Below are 23,030 nucleotides of genomic sequence, written 5' to 3'. Positions count from 1 at the left end.
GACGGGTCAGAGTTGCCCTAATCCTTTTCCTCTTCTCTCTTTCTCTACACTCTTCCGGTCATCAAACGAAACACGGCTTTCTGTTATATTTTTCTACTGCATAGTAAACATTGGGGCCATTTTCCCGTCAAATAAATAAGATAAAACCTAAAACTATGACAGCTTGTTTTCTGACGTCGAACAATATTCCTACTCTTATGTCAGATATCGTCTTATTGTAACTCAACAGACTCAGGCAAATATAATGAGTCCACAACCTGCTATACATACAACCATATTGTCATAAAATTAATGTCCGTCACTCCCTCTCCCTCAGTGCGTCTCCCTCTCCCTCAGTCCCTCTCCCTCACGCCCTCTCTCCTTCTCCCTCGCTCACTCTCCCTGACTCCCTCTCTTCTTCACTCCCTCTCCCTCCCCTCTCTCCTTCTCCCTCTCTCTCTCTCTCACTCCCCCTCTCCCTCACTCTCCCCTCCATTATTCTCCCCTACCTGAATCTCTATCTCCCTCCCTCTCCCTCACTCCATCTCTCTCCCTTTCCCTCTCCCTCACTCCCTCCTCTCCCTCTCCCTCATCCTAACTCTCCCTCTCCCACACTCTCCCCCTTCCTCCCTCTCCCCCTCCCTCCCTCTCTATCTCCCTCTTCCTCTCTCTCTCCCTCTCCGTCCCTCTCTCTCTCTCTCCCCTCCCTCTCTCTCCCTTAGCTGACACGTTCGACCTTCTCTCTCCTCTATTATTTTCAAACAAAGGTCAGGTATGCATTTCAGTCTCTCACCAGTTATTATCTATCAATAAGATGTCACCTAAAGCTTCCGCTACCACTCCTATTATTTTCCCTCTATCAGTCACACCGGGTATTCTCTCTATACGAGTGGTAAAAATATTCTTTTCTTTGTTCCTTCGCCTTCAAGTTTTCTATATATCCATGATCACATTGGGCTTTAATTATCTCTTCATATTTGCTGTTATACGTCACGGTTCTCTATGTCTGTCTGTGGTTTACCCCACTAAGCTATACTGATTATTTAACAATAACTTGAATATATTAGGTATTGTTAATAGAACTTTTAATGTCCTCTATTTTGGTGTATGATTGATAAATGTAGTTTGAGTATACAGCTTGGCATTACTTCAAGATGTGCACCTTCAAAAAGAAAAATGATAGCTTTTCTTGGTCATTTTCGCTTCCACTTTAGAGTTAATTCTAAAAAACGGGCCCAAAACATTTTTTAGATTTGATATGTTTGTTATGCATTCAATGCTCTTTCTGAAGTTGGTATTGTCTACTCTGGTAACGTTCATATTCCCAAGTTTAATAACTGCTAAATATGTTGTACTTTAGACTAATCCAGTCTGACTTTTCAAGTGCATGGGAGCAGTCATTTTGGTTAGCTATGTGCTTAAAGCAGGTACAATATCCAACGAAGTTGTACAATTTCCACAAGCGTAATATCCAATGAAATTGCAACCACATTACTTGGAAGTAACATGGAGGTATGCCTCCATACTCTCCATTGTGCACATTGCAAATGCAAAAAACTTCACCTTGCACATGTAGCTCTCTCAGAAGTTCATAATATCTGTAGAGCGCCCCCATTAGCGATCTCTGGCTCTTCTACTCCCACCTAGTGTCCTCTCACTATCAAACGTATTTTACCCCTCCGTTCGTGTCAGCCAGAAGTTATATAGGGCTCTCATAAGACTATCATAAGTCACCTTCGACATTTGCTATCTTCTTTTATTCTCTCTTTCTAGCGGAGAAAACATCTTTCTCTAAGTCTCTGATATTAACGCCATTTTTTGTCAAATATCATGTCTCTTTTATACCCTCTCCTATTGACTTTATCATAATTATCTCATTGATTAAATTCTGGTGGGTTTTCAGTCTCGTTCTTATTATTCTCCATTCATTCTCCTCCTCCACCGGTACTCTGTCTATCAAAGGCCATATATGATTTGTGGGACTCTCTTTACTAATTTAACTATGATAGCAAACCTATGGAACTATATCCTATTAAAAATGAATTCCAGTAACCAAACGCATTATTCGCTGTAATTGTCGCCCCTTAAGTACACAATCCTTAATGAGATACCAACACAAGTGCTGATTGTGTCGACAGCCTATCAGCCACGAGTTTCTTCAGAATGGACTGGTTCCAAAGGCACTCGTACCGTCTAGGAATGAGGGTTCTAAGAAGCAAGAACCACGTGCATCATGCAAATTGTTTGCACTCGTGCTTGCAGCAATGTTTAATATCAAGGGTGATCGTACCTTCCTAAATATTACCTGGTATTTGTTCCTTTCTACATTTTCCCTCCAGAGTAGTAGTGGGTAAGAATTCCACATGAAAGGTATTGTTACCAGTTGCAGCAAAAGTGTTGTACCGTCTTATTCTGTGCGAAATCGTTCTGAGCGCAACGTTCGTACTTGAGTCGGTGCACATAACCCGTTCTAGAGATAGTGGTCAAACTAGAGGGTCGGTCAATACTATATGCACTGGCAGATCATAACCAGCACAAGTGTGTGCACATCGTATTGAAACAAATTCTTCGTTTTAAAGCAACGCAAAAGAAAGGACGATGGTGTTTAGTTTCAAGCCAGATTTGTTGACGGAGTCAATAAGTTCTTATTGTCACATGTAGAAACTTACGTCTCTGTGAAAAATGAATCTTCTGGGCGTGGATAAAAGAAATGCAGTTTTGGTAAAAATCAAACAAATTTGGTTGTTTGGTGCGCGACCACTGGACATGGTGTCAGCTTTCTCGGCCACTTGATATCTTCTGGGCTGCCAGTGATGGTGCACCAAAAGTTGCTCTTTCCCTTCTATTTAAAATGTGCATCTGGGAGTGAGTCATCAAACTTAGATTCACCAATTATTGGAATATTAACCATTATCGCATAGAGAACATCATAATTTTTCTACAGCTGTCGACGTTCAGATCATGATTTGATTCATTGTTTTTTCATTCGTTCCATGAGTTCGTTGTATTTGCTCCAGCCGTATGTGCATCATTGTTTTTCCTCCAATACGAAATGAAGAAATGAGAAATATATGACAATTAATAGAAAACAAGAAATATCAAAACCGTTTACCTCTTGTATATTTTTCGGTGGCACAAAGATTAGTTATCCCTTTTAATAAGAAATATATTTTCGCCAAGTCTGTCATGTTGAAAAATAATATTTATGCTATCTTTCGTTTGACCTTTCAACAAGATAACTATTATCACCGCTCTGGAATGTAGACGGTTGAATGTTATTTTGTCAGTATATTGGGTATCCATTAATTTCATATTCATGGTTTCGTCGGGTAAACAAGTTTCTTTTGAAAACATGCTATATTTATGGCGTTTTATGACTGCGTGGAAGAATCTTCCCGGATAATAGACAGGGGTTTATACCTTAAACAGGTCGAATGTGCTATTTTTGGACTGATGTATTCACATGTTACACAGATATAAAATATTTAAATTATTTACGAGGGATTGGAGACGATCGATAGTTAGGCCAGCCCTCTGGTTTCCTTATGTACAGCATGAACTCAAATAGTTTTCAATAGTGACTTAGAGATAATTTAATTTACATTAATATTTAGTTACATGTAAACTAGTCTAAAAGACGTCTGGTCTTAAATACAAGAGATACGTATCGATATTGTTCAGATCTATATTAAAAAGAACTTTTCTATCTGCAATCATAGGAAAGTTATCTGGATACGAAAGGATATGTTGTTCGTCAGAACTGACAATAGTTTTTCCTCTAAATCAATAGCAAAATATAAAGTTCGTTCTCATAAACACTTGCTTTCTCATATTGAACTATATATATATATATATATATATATATATATATATATATATATATATATATATATATATATATATATATATATATATATATATATTTGATTTGCGGCATTCATATTCATTGCATACTCTAACTTATACTTTTAAGCTTTCCAGTATACGTTAACATATTTACAAAAATTGTTGGATGTCAGTGAGTGAACGGACGAATTGCGTGTAGAAGCGCGCAGAATCGCCGTCAAAAGCATAAAAATAGTTGCAAAATGCAAACACACGTGCAAATTCGAATTATTTTCCATGAATCAAGAATATTCATCTTTTGAAACATATCTAGTGTAAGATAAAACATGTTTATGTGAGCTAATATTTATGTGTATTTGTTATAAACTGAGAAACAGATAGTGTCAGAATTCTTTATGAGCTCCCACTAATATCGCTGCAATTGTTGTCTGCCATCCTTTGATTAAAGTCCTCACAACTGTATCACAAATGTCATTACTTAAACATGTTATAATTTCTAGTTACCCATGTATCCAAACGAAATAGGATAATGGACTAAGGCTTCTTAGAACTCTCATTTCTAGACGTTACGAGTGCCTTTGGAACCCGTCCATTCTGAAGAAACTCGTGGTTGATAGGCTGTCGACACAATCAGCACTTATGTGGTATCACATTAAGGATTGTGTACTTAAGGGGGGACAATTACATCGAATACTGCGTTTGGTTACTGGAATTCAACGTAAAACTTTCAAAACCTTGGATGTTTTACACTCAGTAAGGAGAACGCACGCGGTAGAATTTTCTACTTTAACCTCCAAAGGGAATCGTGGGGACGTTACATGGGGGCCTCTTTCAACCAGCCTAAACAGATTATAATGGCGCATAATGTCAGTACTGAAGTCCCGGCTAACGTCTCAAACAACAGCCTTACTACTTGCTTTGCGTCTATGTTTGCCACCGGAGACACCATTCAGAGCAATGGTCTCAATTCATAATCGAGATTCTCAGCCACTACAACCACCTTAACAAAGTTATTAAGAGAAACCAAAGTTAGGCAACCAACACTAACCATCGCTGCCGCATGTCAATCATGAGCATTTAGAAATTTATTAAAATTCTTGCATTTATAATAGGATATAGTTCCATAGGTTTGTTATCATAGTTACATTAGTAAAGAGAGTCCCACAAATCATATATGACCTCTGATGGAGAGAGTACTGATGGAGGAGGAGAATGAATAGAGAATAAGAAGAACGAGAGCCCTATGAGACATCTGAGAGAAAATTATACCAGAATGTAATCAATGAGAGAGAACAATGACATCTTGCATCGTGAAACTGCTCTTACGTTTAACCTTGCTTGTCATGTTCATATCAAACTTTGCTGAAAGTAATAAATAACAGAGTAAACAATTTCCAGCAATTCAGTATTATGTTCAGGAAAGTAGGTAAATGTAAATTTTATTATTGTATCATGAAAACCAATTTTGAAAACGTCTTCACAAAATCTCATGGTGGAATTTGCATTGCAAATTAAAAGTTAATCTTTACATCACATTTATTATTTAAGCATTTCGCTTTCATATGGAAATAAATTACTCTGATATAAATATGTCAACTTTTAGTTTGTAATTATGTACCACGAACATGCCCCCATCAGCAAACAAATCTTATTCATCATCAGCGAACTGAGAAAATCTTTTGCATAATTATAGGGAACTGGTTATATTTAGTGGGCGAGCTACGGATTTTCCAGTCCCGCTCTTTGTTTGTCTCAGATATTAACAATGTGTGATATTGACTGTAATATATACCATGGAAGAAGAAAAACAATTGAACTGAGCGAAATGCTAATTTAAAAATTTACAAATGGAAGTATTGCGTGTCAAATACTGTAGTCGAAAGAATTATAATGTCAGTTTAGCAGTTATCGAACCAGGTATGGTGTATACGATCCAAACCACTGATGCTGTGAACTGCTAAAGCACACATTTTGAAGGTAGTTTAGTTTTTATTAAAACCTTCAAGATATGTTATGAAGAAATAAACTTAAAGTGTTGTACTTTTGTATAATAATTTTGTTCTACACTTTGTGACATGGATGGAAATTATGTTAAAAATAACCATCAACGTTAAGTTACGATGCTCTCAGTAAGGACCGCAGAGCTGTATATAAGTCTTGGCTAATTATTAGTTGCGGGGAGGGGGAGGGGCGTTTTTGCCTTAATCGTTAGTCATTTTTTTTTCTTCTCGTTTGCTTTGGTTTTCTTTTGTCGTTGTTGTTGTTCGTATTTTGTCGTTGTTGTTGTTCTTTTTTTGTTTGTTTTCATACTTTTGTTGTTGCAGAAAACGTTGCTAAGACTATGACAGGTTCATTGGAACTCAAACTCCTGGCAAAGAATACAGTTGTAACACTTATGCAGTATAGGAACAGAATATAACCGTAACATCACAAAGATTAAACCCGACTCCGGCAACATAATGATTCAGTCTGAGGCCAGAAACACGTTGCCGCAATTTGACGCTCGCTACACATTTCCCCGTGTGCCACCTGTAACACATTGCATCATTCTGACAGTAGAAACTCTTTACTCCAATCTGGCATTGGAGACTGCTTCAATCGGACATTTGCAGCTTATTGTTCCAATATGGAACTAGCGACACATTGTTCCAATATGGCACTAGTGAAACATTGTTCCAATATGGCACTAGCGAAACATTGTTCCAATATGGCACTAGCGAAACATTGTTCCAATATGGCAATAGCGACACCTTGTTCCAATTTGACATGAGGGAAATCTGCTGCAATATGACACTAAAAATATTGTTTCAATCTGACTCAATCAACTCATTGCTTAAATCTAACAATAGCGACACATTTCTTCAACATGTTACTAGCGACATATTTATTAAATATTACGCTAGTAACAAATTATTTCAGTCTAGTAACCCACACCACGTTCGTCTGGATCTAGCAACGCATTGCTCCAGTTACTATTGTGCATGCAGTCTCGCTTTATTTCTTTTACTACCTAGGAACACATGCATGTTACATCGTACAGAAACTAGCAGAATGAAGTACTTTGCCCAGTGATACACCCCTTAGCGGAGTTGGGCTGATCCGATGGTAGGAATGGAACCAGCACCCTTCTGATCATTAATCTGATACGATGGTAGACATGGAACCAGCACCCTTCTGATCATTAATCTGATACGATGGTAGGAATGGAACCAGCACCCTTCTGATCATTAATCTGATCCGATGGTAGGAATGGAACCAGCACCCTTCTGATCATTAATCTGATACGATGGTAGACATGGAACCAGCACCCTTCTGATCATTAATCTGATACGATGGTAGGAATGGAACCAGCACCCTTCTGATCATTAATCTGATCCGATGGTAGGAATGGAACCAGCACCCTTCTGATCATTAATCTGATACGATGGTAGACATGGAACCAGCACCCTTCTGATCATTAATCTCATACGATAGCCAATGAACTGCTGTTCAAATGTTGAAGGCTGGGATAATAAAGTTACTGTTCTCAGAAATTACGCAGAATGGCGTTAATGCAGCTCTATAAATGCCACTAGAACAAGATAAATACTATCCTTGTGAAATGCTAAATTTAGAGAAAATCGTTTGACTTACTATATGTCCAGATTTAAAACCTTTCCTCAAGTTTGTCCTTGATTTTATCATTGGCATGATAACAGCTTCTCTCGTCTATTCAATTCTTTCAAATTTTGTTTGGACAGGGACTAAGAAAATCGTTCTATGTGTCTACTTTGCAAATATACAAATATTCAAAGCAAAAGATCGTATCAGAAACATGTAATTAGTTTGACCAATGAATTATTTCCATGGCGATTCCTTCTTAATGACGATCAATAACATAATTTTATTTGTTAATCTCTATATTTTCTATTCGAAACGACCAATACTTCCTACTTGCTGACAATAACGTCGTTTAGATCGACAGTAGAACTAAGTATGACTAACGGTACTAACGGCATGGACCAATGGGGAGTCAGTCTACAAATGGGTGAAAATGAAATAGATTCTATGTCGGTTTGGCTGGCCATGATTGATTAATAAAAAAGTAAAAGTTTTGTGAAAACAACTTTTTGAGAGTTTTATCCTAGATGTAACTGCAAAATATAAATGCAATGTTTTATCGATGAAATTTCAGTCTTTTTATGTGATGTGAATTTGAAAAATTCATTTCTGAAATTAGCTCCTGGCTTTTAGTGCGGAATTGAACAAACACATGCTGATCCAGAAAATGCCGCTCTTCATAGTCTTTTTTCTGCTTTTTCTACACCGAAACTGTCATCAAAGATGTGTCTTTATACTGATAGTCATAGGCTGCTTTTATCGTGTGCATTCATAAATTTAAAGTAATTGACTTCCTAATAGCATGGTGATTGAATAGGTTTACTATGGAAGCTGAATTAGAAACCATTAGTCCTATAGAGAACACAAGCCCTAAAGTGGTTCCACATATGCACGTATAATTAATTTTACTAAAAATACAATATTATTTTTCCATTTGTTGATGGCAAGCACAATGAATACTTTTTTGTGTACCTGATAGTAACTTTCAGTCGATATTAAACACAATTTAAAATATAGCAACTATTGTCATGAAATTAAAGGGGCTTTTATGTGTAGAGTGTGTCAATTTTACCTAGCTACCTCGAGTGTTTTTTACATTCGTTACTATATATACAATCAGATATATATAAAAGTTTATAGAATTTACTATTTATAAAGTATTTATGGTTAGCAATGTGATATTCCCTACATTTGTTATGAAACATTATACTTCAGATAAGATCACATAAGTCTCTACCACAACGCGTAATGGTGATGACCTCTAATGACCCCTGATAAGTTTGTGTCCCACCAGTTTCATTCAGTGAATGTTTTGGAACTTCATATTTTGTATATCTACTGTCGTATACCCACATTACTTTAGTTTTAAATTATATGGTTGTGATCTGAGTGAACGTTAGGAAATTCATTGTCATTTAACTCTTCTTTTCTGTAGTAATTCACACACATAACGATGGTCACCATGACCTTTCCTTCATTTATAGCATAAAATGGCAAGGTTGATACTATATTTATATTTTAACTTGCAGGGAAGTCAATGATGATAGTAAAAGGTAACTCTTGATAGCCACCTTTATTTTAATTATTTTTTTTTTTTTTTTTTTTTGATTTTCTGAAATGAAGCTCAAATACTTAAATGTTGCCTGAAATGTTCCATGGCTATTATTGGTGTATATGACCATGCAATATCATTCAATATTCCCTAACGTGATATGTGACATGCAGGACTGTGTGCACTGCTTTCTTATGCATTCTACCTCTATTCATATGTATGTACAGTAAATCAAGGGTAGAAATTGGACTCTTGTTACTAATAACATGGAAGAATGGGAACCAGTCTACAAATAGGTTAAATAAAATATAGTATACATCGGTTTGGCTGGACACGATTGGCTGATAATTACAGCAATAGTTTTGTAGAATAAATCGTTTGAGAGTTTATCATTGTTGAAACTGCAAAATTGGAGACAATGTTTTATCGATGGAATTTTAGTCCATATTACAGAGCTGAGTTTGAAAAACTCATTAGTGAAATGTCCTGGCTTTTTGGTCAGGAAATCACAACATGTTTCGAACAAATGTTGATCCAAAAAGCGTCGCGCATATGGTTTTCTACACATGGTGTTTGCACTGTGAATCCTATAAGCCCGTGACTGATCATAAAAGAATAGTCTATGTGTACGTCCATCTGTCTAAATACATACATACATACATACATACATACATACATACATACATTGTTTTGATAAACAAGATACATACATCAATTGTTTTGATAAACAAGATGGCCGCTATCGCTTAACCAGCTTGAAGCAGCTGTTCCGTTTTTTAGTGCCGTTTTCACGATATTTGTGCTTGTTGCCTGTTTTCATCTTCGTTATTGTGTTCATTATGCATTGGCTGTTAAATTCGTATGTGTTTCTTCATCTCCTTGTTTTGGAAACGAGAATAATTAGACTTTTTCTCAGCTGTCTTGCTCCACTGTTTTTGAACAAACCGCCATCGCGTGATACTCGCCTGTCAACCCGTTTATGCTACGATGGACCCTCATTAATTGCTTTAAATGATCACTCCCTGGCTCTCCACACTACATTGTGCTCTAGACTAAACGAACTGGGACTACATTCATCATTACCTAAATGTAAACAGAAGCGAAAAAAGAAACGTTTCAAAGCTGGCCGGCGTAGAACAAGAAAAAGAATTCCAGTTATCTCCCTTATTTTGGCACAACCATTTAAAACATTTTCGACCGTTAATTTTGATAACCTAATTCAAATCCCAATTAATTCGTCAACCTTTCTGTCAACTATCCAAGAAATACCTCTGCGCATTGCATTATTCAATGCCCAGTCCGTAGGACCACCGGAAAAAACGCACATAAATAGTTAATTTTATCAACGACGAAAACGTTGACATATTATTCTTGACAGAAACATGGCTAAAAACATCAGGCAATGAGCCCAAGTGTCCGGATCTAACACACACTGGTTACTCCATCAAGTCGTTCCCCCGTAATTCTCGCGGAGGTGGAATTGCTGTCATCACAAAGAATTCCATGATCAAACGTCTTAACCACACCACAACATTCAATTTCGACCACACATCGTTTGAATTAGTCCAAACCACACTCACACTGGAGCAAAGGTCAGTCCATTTTTTCTGCTTATACCGCCCTCTTCCTAGTAGAAAAAACAAGCTGGCTGACTCTCTCTTTTTGGAGCAGTTTCCGAATCTCCTGGACTATGGAGATTCGATAGCTGGCAACCTGATTATTCTTGGAGATTTCAACTTTCACTTTGACTGTCCCGAAAACTCAAATACATCAAAACTCATAGATTCCGTTAATGTTTTCAACCTCAGACAGTCAGTTAACCAACCCACTCATAAACATGGTCACATTTTAGACTGGATTCTTCATAGACCTGATGATAACATTCTACGGTCCTCCCTGGTATCCCATGACCTTGCATCAGATCACCTCTGCAGTATATGCCATCTTGACGTATCAGTCCCTAACCCTCCACCTTTATCTGCTACTAAGAGAAACCTCCGTATGATAAATAGAACCAAACTAATGCACGACATCCAAGCTAACCTAACAACTTGCTTACCTCCTACCGCAGAACAACTCGATAACTGTCTGCGTTCATTACTTGACAAACATGCCCCAGCTACCAAGTGCAGAGTATCAATTAAAAAGTGTTCTCCATGGTATAGCAGTGTTAGGGACCAGTTTCGCACTGCTAAAAGAGACCGCCGTAAAGCTGAGAGGCTCTGGCTTTCCACCAGACTCACTATTCATAAGCAAATCTATGAAGTCGCTAAGAACAATGTCACAAAAATAGTCCATGCAGCGAAATCACCCCACTACACTACTAAGATCATGGAAAGTTTCAGCTGCAAAGAGCTCTTCGAGATTACTAACAAGCTAATGTCAAGGAACAAATCAACACCACTTCCAACTACTTTCTCTCCAGTCGACCTTCCGGACATGTTTGCAATTTTTTTTCCGTGACAAAGTACAAACCATTAGAGATAAGCTTGACACCACAATTTCAATTGACTCGTCGTCACCATACATTTGGGATACAGAATTTGAGCGGCAACCATTAGCAGCATCTGAACCTATCTCTATGGATTTCGTACGTACAATCGTGATGAAGAGTGCACCAAAGTCATGTGAACTTGATCCAATTCCAACATCACTGCTGCTTGAGTGCTTAGATCCAGTATTGCCTTCACTAACTGACCTTATTAATACCTCTCTCTCATCTGGGGAATTCCCATCAGTTTTCAAAACTGCCATTGTAAAGCCTCTGCTGAAGAAACCAACACTAGACCATAACGATTTAAAGAACTCCCGCCAAGTTTCTAATCTCCCATTCATTTAAAAAATCTTAGAAAAGGTTGTTCTATCCCAGCTTGTATCTCATCTAAATTCAAACAGTCTTTTTAGCAATGTACAATTTGCATATCGCCCTTGCCACAGTACTGAAACTACTCTTCTAAAAGTAGTTAATGACATTCTCTCTGCATTGGATAGCGGAAAGATTACAGTCCTTACCTTCCTTCATTTGTCTGCAGCATTTGACACAATAGACCATGATATATTACTTCACCGTCTCCAGCATGTATTTGGCATTCATGATACAGCCTTACTGTGGTTCAAGTCCTACTTGGTCAACAGGACACAAATTGTATTTGCAAATGGAATATTCTCCAATCCAGTTGATCTATGTTGTGGTGTTCCACATGGGTCTGTTCTTGTACATGTTCTCTTCATTCTGTACACTCAGTCGCTCTCAAGTGTCATAGATCATCATCCAGTGTCTCATCAACTGTACGCTGATGACACGCAAATATACAAATCTAGCCACCCAACTGAAGTTGATGCTACCATCCAAGGTGTAGAGAGGTGCATTTCTGATGTGAAATCATAGATGATTTGTAACAAGCTGCAGATGAAAGATGATAAAACTGAGGCCATTATGATCACAACACAAAGACTTTCTCATTCACATCCTTTACCTAAAATAAATATCAGCAACGCCAACATTAAATTCACACAATCAGTACGAAACCTAGGTGTTACTCTGGACAGTACTCTCACATTGCACCAATATGTCATGAACATATGCAAGGCTGCATATCCTGAGCTGAGACGCGTCAGCTCAATTCGCAAATATCTTTCAGCTGATGCCACTAAAACACTTGTGTGTTCATTAGTACTTTCAAGACTGGACTATTGTAACTCAGTTATGTCTGGTTCATCTCAATATCTATTCCAGAAACTTCAAAAAGTTCAAAACACAGATGCTCGGATCATACTTAGAGTACCACGATCAGAGCACACCTCCCCGCTGTTCTGTACCCTACACTGGCTATCCATTCGATCCAGAATCAAACACAAAATTTGTTCTCTGTCCTACGTTTCACTGTCGGACTCTAGTCCAACATACATATCCGACCTCACCCATGTGTACACACCAGCAAGATACTTACCCTCCTCTTCTGACAATCGTATACTCATTATTCCCACTATGAAAACAAAGTCATATGGACAGCGTTCTTTTGCATACCAGGGCCCAGCAACGTGGAGTGAATTGCCCTCTGAACTTAGACACAAAGACACTGATCACATTCAAGAGGGCTCTCAAAACTCACTTATTTCGACAGTAAGAACAAAGTTAAAGACCTAATAATGTTTCCTACCTGAAATATTCTCAGCATGTTTTTTATTTTATTTTTAATGTTTTTCTAATTTCATGTTGTTTGTTTTTGTAATAATATTATTATGTTTCTTATCTTATAGGTGTTGTCTAAAGTTGTAAAGCGCTTAGAGCTTCTAATGATTAGGTGCTATACAAAGTCCTCATTATTATTATACATGCATACATATAATACATACATACATACACACACACATACATACATACATACATACATATGTACTGAAATTACCGCCATGACAAAATATCTTGCACCTAAACCTAGGGTAAGAAGAGAAAATATTGAATTAACTGAAAAATTTAACAAGGGTGTTATTGACGAACTTAAAAATAAAGAAAGTGATCTTTCTCGAGCTACGGTTAATAGTTTTGTTCAAATCTAATATTTTAAAACCTGAGCATGTTTCCATAAATAACACTACCTATGGTAAATGGATATATCGTTTGTATCATAGCAAACCTCAGGTTAGAATAAGTGATAATAAATATCGAAATTTTAGAGCAGAAATAGATAGAATTGTTGCTGAAGAAATTTTTCAGCATCATCAAGCACCACCTCCCTATTCACCACCGCAGTATCAACCTCCACCACCGCAACAGCAAATATCCCCTGCTGAAATATTTACTGATTATGCTCTTGAACAATTTTCCATTAACGATCCAAGAGAAACAATTGCTATTGCTGCGTTTGGGGATAGTAACAGAAAAAGATACCTAAAACCCGAATTTAACAACCTGAGAGGATTGGATTCCTTTAGTATTTTCTGCTGCTAAAAAATTACGAAAGGTTGATGTGACTCATCCAGAATACAGCGATTTTATACGAGAAGTAAAAGAGTTTCGACAAAAATGGATGGAAGAAATTCAACGACAAAAACGAAGAAAAGAAACACAACAAGAAAGACTCCCTAGACGGCAGCAGATTTCGTCACAACCACAATTACAACGTCCTCCACCGCTGCAACATATAGAGCAACAGCGACAACAACGGAAAGTGGTTTAGTTACTTGTTCCAACAATATTCTTGATGACGTGCAACGTCTAGAAGTTTTCATAGGAGGAAAACGAGCTGGTAATAATTCTCCGGGAATAGCTGATATTTGTCAACGATTATTCACAGATGGTATCATGGATATTAGCGTTTACCGGGAACTTATCGATTAACTCGTTGACGACCTTGACTAAGTGACTAGTTGTCACAATGATTAGATAAATGGCAAGTAAAATAAGATGATTGCACATAATAGTCAGCGTGGACCTGTAATGGTCAGAATAATAAACTCACGATTACCAACCTACAGAGCGATTTACGGAGATGGACTTGGTGATGTTGTTCAGAGATTATTCAGAAGGTTAGCTCCAAAAGTAGCACCTGTTGCAAAACAATTATCGATGAAGGATATTGATGTTGTTCGTGAAAAAGCTCCTGGTGCAATCGTCAACGTTGCTGGTAAGGCATTCTCGGCAATCAAAGAAAGACTAGCACGATTAATACGTAGACCGCAGTTGGTCCGACCACAACCACCAGTTAAATTACCAAGCACTGAAGTCAAGCCTGCAAATGTCAGCAAAATAATAAATCAAGCCGCAAATAAAAAACTAGCAACCTTAAAGGATCAGCGGGACAGTGAAGCAGAAAAGAATATTGTTTCAAGTTTGATATGAATAAGCGGAGCTTCCCGAAGGCGGTAATCCTCGTGTTAGACGAAAATAATTATAATAAAAACGATTAAACGTATATCCGACACAGCATTTGATATGGAAGCACCAGTCCTTAAAGATAAGTCTGTACGTGATTATCAATTTTATTCGTGTGACTCACGACTACCAAATCAGAGTGGAAGAATCGAATTACATGTCCATGATACAAGCAGATACTTTTCAGGCTTTTATTGAGGTAGAAGGTGAAATTATAATGATACTGTATAAGCGAATGAAGTACGAGTTGGCTTTGTCAACAACGGCATCATGGCTTGTTTGATAGCACCACTTATATGATTGATGGAAAAAAATATCGAGACAATTCAGAGAGACGTTGACGTTGCTACAACAATAATAAGATTGGCAAGATACTCTGATGACTTTACAAGATCAGCCGGTCCCACAATGATGTTTGTGAAAGACAATTCTGATACCACTAACGACGATCAGTATGTTACAAGACGGCCAAGAAATTTGCCAATAACGCCGACGCAGATGTGTGGCCGGTGGTTCATAGTAGTAATCCAGAATTTAACCTAGGATTTGCAACACGGCGAGCAATGTTGGAGGGAGGTCGTAGAAATTTTTCATGCGCATGTCACATATCTTTGGATTTTGCAGAAATATTAGAAAAGTTATCTCTGGAGCTAAATACACAGTTGCTCTTGTGAGAAAGGCTACCGACGACGATGCAATCTAGAGACTTCTTGGTGATCCTGGTACGGTAATACTGACAAAACGTTCGTTGTGGCTGCCGGTAATGACTCCAATGATCGCAGAAGAACAGCGACTATTATCTTTTATGGACACAGGTGGTAAATCACTACTGTCATGGTTGACAACAACCACGGATAGTATATAAACTATATTAATGAACAGTTTACATGGAACATAGCATCACAGCATATATTTGTTGCTTTTCAGGAGACTGCGCGATTAAACTCACAAACTTGTACCCATATTATATTTGACAGACTTGGTGTTACCTAGGTTTCTTTACGTATAAACGGACAACAAGAACCGATAGAAAACATACTACTTAATTATGAACAAACTCGTATAGCACGTGTATACCATCGGTTAATGACGTTTATGGGGCGCGATCAAAACGTAGATACCTGTTTACAAATCTCTCAGTTTGATTTTAAAAATCGATATCCGCTCTATTACTTGTCACTGGAGCATCTTGACTTATCCATACAATCTGTCGTTGATATACACTTCAGAGCCAGCGTGAATACAGGTGTTGGTGGTGTTAATTACAAAGCAATCGTAGTTATACTCAGCGACAGGGCAATGCTACTTGAAATGCGAATCGTTGAACCAGTAGAAACTATGTAACTAGCGGTGATTTAAAAGCATGAGTATAATCATAATATGTCATCATATCATCATGTTAGTGTCAGTCTGACTCCTGGTCAGAGTAAGAAACTTCAAACTGCATCAGTTAAACAAACAGGAACTACAGTAACGCTGTCAAAATAAATTATCGTTGACAGGCCGCCAATTTAAACATCTTAATAAAGCCGAACCATCCCGAACTGGAATACGATTTGAACTTTCCGCCGGTGCCATCAAAGATGCTGTTAAGACATGTGGTATATTTCCACTTCTCACGGCATTACCAGCATTTTGATAGCCGCTGCATCTCCAGCTGTTGCAAAGGCGGCCGCGTTAGGTGCTGTTGAAACCGATGCTGGAATGGCATTAAAAAAAAGCAACGGGACAGGCCTTAAGACTTCCAGGAACTCATCGAGGAAAAGGTCTGAGACTTCCAGGAACACTTCGTAAAACCAGTGGTTGTACGCCCATGTAAATTTTGATTTACTTGATGCTGCTAAACAACTAAAAATAAATAACTTTACAGGTGTTTTTATGCGAGCTCAATTACCAAAACGACCAAACAATATTGAAACCGGTATTATTAATCTCGATAACAGCACTGGGCCTGGAACTCATTGGGTATCATACGCAATTGATTCCCGTGGAATTGTTTATTTCGATTCGTATGGGTTTGCTCCACCGCAGGAATTGATACACTATGTAACACCCCTTCACGTAAAAACTTGGTATTCAACGCTACCAAAACAAACATTAACCGATCCACCAATATGTGACCGGGAAGCAATTGCTGTGCTTGATGCTGTATCAAAATCATCGTTGCCACCTCACAAAGTCGTATCTAATTATACAAGTCGACAGTTTGATAAGTCATTGATTTAGATCACCATTTGAAAAAACCACGAAGAAAATAATGGTAGATATTTACGGAAGATCCCGCGGTGATACTTCTTAGAGTAAAAAAAAGTTCGACGAAATAGATTCGTCAAATTACGCGACTAAAGACGAACTCGCTGATATCACGAACCTCTCTGGGGTTGACCGAGTTGAAGTTGTTCTTTTTCAGAATAAATATGGCGTTTTAAAAAAGAGTAATATCAAATGGAATGATATAGTTCGTAGAGTTCTGGGTGCTACCACGGATAACATTCCAGTATTTCCTGGCGGGGGGTAGAATCAGAGACTCAAATATATAGTTTACAACCATCAGAGATGAAACTGCAAGAAGCGTTGTTAATCGTTTGAAGTATACCGGTGACACAATGACAGGTGAACTCAGCATGAACGGAAATAAAATAGTCGTGCTAAGAGAGCCAACATCCGACGAAGATGCGGCAACAAAGAAATACGTGTACAACGTAGATGTTACATTATCCATTATACTGCGAGCCGAGTACGATGTTCATGTAAATATGTTCACGAATCTTCGTAGAAATTTATGAAAAATTAATGAAACCGCAGAGGAATGCTTTGGTACTCCGTTGACTGCTGACGTGAAACTCTGATATCAAGACGAATATTGAAACGAATAGTTTTAATACAGAATAATCTGTTAGTGTATTCTCTAGGTGATCCTAATTATACAAATGCGTGAATCCTTAACCAGGTAACGTTCCACCTATCCCAGTATTATCGAAGTGTTCTATTTCAAACTTGGACTAAAAGTTTTAATGCAGAATTAATACTGCGTAATATATATATATATATATATATATATATATATATATATATATATATATATATATATATATATATATATATATATATATGCTCATTTTTTCCCCGTTAACTTTACATTGTCAAAATCGTTCAATATTCCCCGATACTGAACGCGCGCGACAATTCACATATAGCATTCACGTGAATAAAGGAACTACTTTATGTTGCAAACAAACAATCACGCAGACGCCAGTACTTTTGATTTGTAAACAAATCATATACACTCGCGTAAGAGGCTCTTTACGTTGTGATTGTTTAAATTTGTTTCTGAATGAACTAAAACATGTTTCGTGGACTGCAAAAACACCGAGCTGTTTTAGCACATTCCGCGTTGATACAATGTTACGGATTTAGGTTAGCTACATTGTATAAAAGACGGAAGATTATGTCCTTACAAATAACATACAAGTGACAAGGCATATACTGTCTTCTTTATCTAGTGATAAGAATGGCAAAATAAAATATACTTACAGTTTTACATCCTGAATTTCCTCAAAATGTTTTTTCTTAATTCTGCAAATCTGAATTACATGAGCCATGTCATAGGTTTTCAATGTGGATTTCACATTTCAAAATTGTGCTGTAATTTCGATGATAAGTGCAATTGCATCCTCCTTACTGCACTGAAAATGAAATAAGCATTAAATTCCATAGCGTCTTTTTGATAATTGCAATTGAAAGACGTACTATTTTCCTCACGTTATGATTTCAAACATTCAATGACAGAAACAGAAAGGCATTTGCAGACGTAAACACGCTTCTCCCCCGCCACTTTAATCCGATGTATTTCATGTATAATTTGCACAGATGAATCCAGTCCAAAATAACAAACTTTTGTCGAATCGAAACAAAATACCAACATATATTCATTCCAGATCAAATGGAAAAGTTGTTGCAATGCGTATTCATTCACAATATGACTGCAAATTTCAATTTTAACTAGACACGCCATTTTCTTTTGAAAGTTATGTCGAGCGCGTGACTAAGTTCAAATTTATCTGGGTTATGTGTGCATTAATAATGATGTCATTTTGTAATGTCAAATCTGCGCTTGTGTATTTAGTGTGGAATACGGCATTCATTCATTTACGTTGTTTCTTGTAGTGTATTTTGTTTATATAATTAAACCTTAGGTAGAATAAAAAATGAGCATATAATAAAAAGGTTACATAACTGCATTTGTCTCAGTCATGAGTAGAACATGAAGAAAGAAAGGGTTACCTCCCTGGAGAGTGAGGTCTGACATTAACGACACAATCGGGAAACAACCGCTGGCTGTCACTGTAGAATACTCCCCCCCCCCTCTCTCTCTCTCTCTGCACGCTAGGTAATGTATAATAGGCTCTGTACTCCCACCCACACAATGTATGTCATAAGATGACTGACCGGGGCAGCCTCTTTGGGATTTATCCCTTTGTGATATTTCTGATATTTCGCCTGATGGCGTTTTGAGTTTTGAAAGAATATGATTTACATTAAAGCCGACCCTGACCTTTGTCCTTTTCGGTTTGATTTTGTGCCATTTATTCGGGGAAGTTGGTGGGATTGCAAAATTTATAAGATATATCATGGTGCGTATTTACATTCTGTCGGAGGGGGTTGTCTTCCCGTTGATTTTGGCAGACACACACACACACACACATGCATGTATGCACACACACACACACACACACACACACATACATACATACATACATACATACATACATACATGCATACATACATACATACATACATACATACATACATACATACATACATACTGCCTGTGTCCCTTCCTTGCATACTTATTTATTTATTCAAATTCGATGACAAAGTCGCTCAGAACACTACCTTGGCGAGGGATCTGAGAATATGTTGGTTAAAGCATACATTTAAATGGACGACGGTTTACAAGTGTATGCCACGGTGACATCCAAGGGATGCATCCCGATTGTGTCGGTCATGTCAGGCACGACTCTGGAATTACCGACGGAGAAAATGGTATGGAAAATTCCAGTAGACTTTCAAGCCAAGATCACCCAGCAAAGACCCGCAACCGTATGGGGATACAAATCCATAAAATCAGAAATTATTATCCTCACAATACATAAGGACGAAGCAAAGAAAATACTCACCTTTTTACGTGATGGACTTCGTCCTTAAATCGTGGTACAGGGGGTGCGAACAAGACAGACTTTGTTCGTGGTGCCAAACAACTGGCCATGCCCCACGAGACTGCCCCAATCCCCAAAATAAGGAGACCTATGCAAGTAGGATAATGGGGTAGAGCATAAATGCAAACGAATTACAACTGGAAGAGGAAAATATAGGAGAGGGAGAACAAACATGCGATATTGTATCTCGGGGACCAGCAAGTGAGAATAATAAACCTGTTGATGAAAATGGTCCAAACAAAGATACCCTGGTAAGGGGGCCAGGACTGAAGCTGGACAGTTTCTAAAGGGGAAATTATCTCCAATCACCTTCGCCAATAGTAGAATCCCCAGAAGAGGTAACACTAAAGCTACTAGCTAGAAATTAATAATGTGTGCTACAAGAAATATCACACAATGAGGATAACAATCCCATTTCCGATTCGGAAGATGAAAACGAGAAGTGGGAAACATCCACAGTAAACGAACAGGGAACTTCGTCTGTCGATGAAGACTAAATAGTGTCATGTACTACGATGGGATGAAACCAGTGTAAAGATATTAATAATAAAATACAAATATAAGCTGAATATAGTATATGAGCACACAATACCGTCTGAGGTATGTCATGGAAGAACCAAACTTAAGAGTGATCAATATAAATGTGAACGATATAAATGAGGGGAAACTAAATAAACTCTACGAAGAAACAAGAGACTATAATATCATTATTTTTAAAGAAACCCAAGGTATAGACAACAAGATGAAAGTAATACGTAAGTGAAAAATTTACCACAATAGTTTTATTAAATAGAATCCTGTGGGAAATATGTACAGAGGTATCAACAATTTTAAAATTATCAAAGCAAAAATTTAAATGGGAAACGTGTAACACTGGGGAGTATTTTAAGGGCAGGCCACTGCATGTTAAGACTCACAACTGACATATAATTAAACGTCAATGTACCAGCAAATTATATCGCGAAGATACCTGAATTCACAGAAAAAATTAACTGACTACATCTAAAACTTTTCCATGGAAAACTTAACAATAGCATGAGATCGCAACTGGGTGGAATCTGAAAAAAAGTGTAGGTTTAACATCTAAAGTCCATTCATTGAGGGAAACCATTCTAAAATGCACTACTAAAATTAAATTGACAGGCATGGAGAGAGAACAAATTTTATTAAGAAAGGAGTTTGCTATTGCATGTGGAACAAATATATCTCACAGGAGGATTTAAAGGAATGCAAAATTACGTTTGATTTTCTACCATGAAACCCACAAATACAGACCTTTAGGGAGGGGGTTGGACATGTAAATAAAATCCTTTACAAAATTTCTTACCAGTGGGTGAACATCTCCAAGGCTAATAGCTGATATCGTTAAAAGCTTGAGTGTAATCCACAGATAAAGAGCTTTATCACAGATTATTGAAAACATAAGGTTGGCAATACATGGGCGCTTGCGAATAGGGGCAAGGTCGGAGGGCACTTGCCCACCCCCACCCCACCCGGTTTTCACTTTTAAACATGGTTTGGCTTATCCCGTAAAACTTAATATCAGACAACTACATGTTTGATTCCCCAGAAAAAAAGGTACGAACTGAATTTTCCCCTCCACCGGGATGGACGGAGTTTAATGTGGAGGGGAAAAATGTATTCAGAAATAAACTACAAAACTAGCTGTGATTGATGCATTATATAAGAGTTGTAGTTTCTGCCAGGCTTTCAAATGTTGAGTCTCTTGACAACATTTGAGATTTTGTTAATCCATATCTTGGTTAAATTTTGTACTTTTATGATTTTGTTTAAAAGTTATACACGTCATTAGGAATGCTTCTGTTCTAACTCGTAGCCCTGTGTAGTTCTTAAATGAAATGGAGCACCTGCTTTGTTCTTTGTTAACTTGAAAATCTAAAAGAGCCCTCTATGACAGCGTGTGACCCGGATGCTAAATAGGGTAGAACATATATTTATTTCAATTAGTGTTGGCACTGAGGCCTATGGAAAACAAACAGGTGTCTGTAAACTGTCTTTTATATGTGTATAATTTAATCATTATGGCTGCATTACGCTAAGTATTAGACGGTTTATATATATATATATATATATATATATATATATATATATATATATATATTTTCTTCAAAAGAAAAACTTTCTGCAGCTACACCTTCCCAACCCCCAACCCCACATAAATAGGATGATGGTTAAAGATGGATAAGAGTACAAATCATAGAGTCAAAATGCTAAATTTCTTGAACCCTCCTTTCGATATTAAATGCTCATGCAACTGTGCTGACTCCTGAGAAGGATAAAGGCAGACCACTCTCAGTTTAAAGCCACGAATGCAATCTTGCAGGACACACGGTACTAATTATATGGAAGAACTGTGAACCAGTCTAGAAATGGGTGAACAAATAATAGAGTATTTATGGGTCTGGTGGTCCATAATTGGTTAATAATGAAAAGAAATTTTTTAGTAAAAAATATCTATTGAGAGCTTATCCTATCAGACAAAATTCTAGTGATGCAATTTTAGTATTTTTACAGACTTGACTTAGGAGCACTCAATAATGAAAGTAGCACCTGATTCATCTGTTCAGAATAGATAGCACGTGTTTCATGCAATGTAGATGGAAAAAAATGCCGCGCTCATATGGTGCTCTCCACACAAAAGCTTGCACCAAGGATAGTTGTGTATGGAGAGATATAGGTCTGATCATCAGCACCCAGAAATTTTAAGTTATTAAATTTTGAATAAGATGGTGTTTCCATATGTTTACTATATGAGTTGAATTAGTACCGTGAGTCCTGCAAAGGTAACTGGCCGTTCCCAATGACATCTGCACACACACACACACACACACACACACACACACACTGCCCCATAGATTGCGGAATTGATTGGGCGGTTGCTACGCAACTGTCTGTGATGAAGGGAAAAGAAAAGGCGTGGAATGGTGGTGACAAAGAA

The 23,030-nt window shown here is 37.5% G+C and overlaps 1 protein-coding gene across 2 annotated transcripts in view; it reads right to left on the bottom strand.

Moving 5' to 3' along the window:
- The window catches only part of LOC149803457 (ependymin-related protein 1-like), a 53,517-nt gene that overhangs the window by 17,028 nt on the left and 13,459 nt on the right, over positions 1–23,030 (bottom strand). For both annotated transcript variants that reach the window (XM_089953162.1, XM_089953164.1), the window contains exon 2: positions 18,387–18,538. In XM_089953162.1, coding sequence (XP_089809288.1) covers positions 18,387–18,454 — 68 coding nt within the window. In that variant the 5' untranslated portion in view covers positions 18,455–18,538. The remainder of the gene's footprint in view (positions 1–18,386; positions 18,539–23,030) is intronic.

Source organism: Sinohyriopsis cumingii, chromosome 3 (genome assembly GCF_028554795.1).
Source record: "Sinohyriopsis cumingii isolate HCF-2022 chromosome 3, ASM2855479v2, whole genome shotgun sequence".
Taxonomy (NCBI): domain Eukaryota; kingdom Metazoa; phylum Mollusca; class Bivalvia; order Unionida; family Unionidae; genus Sinohyriopsis; species Sinohyriopsis cumingii.
The sequence above is the reverse complement of the archived record's forward strand: the minus strand, read 5'-3'. Positions and strand labels throughout refer to the sequence as shown.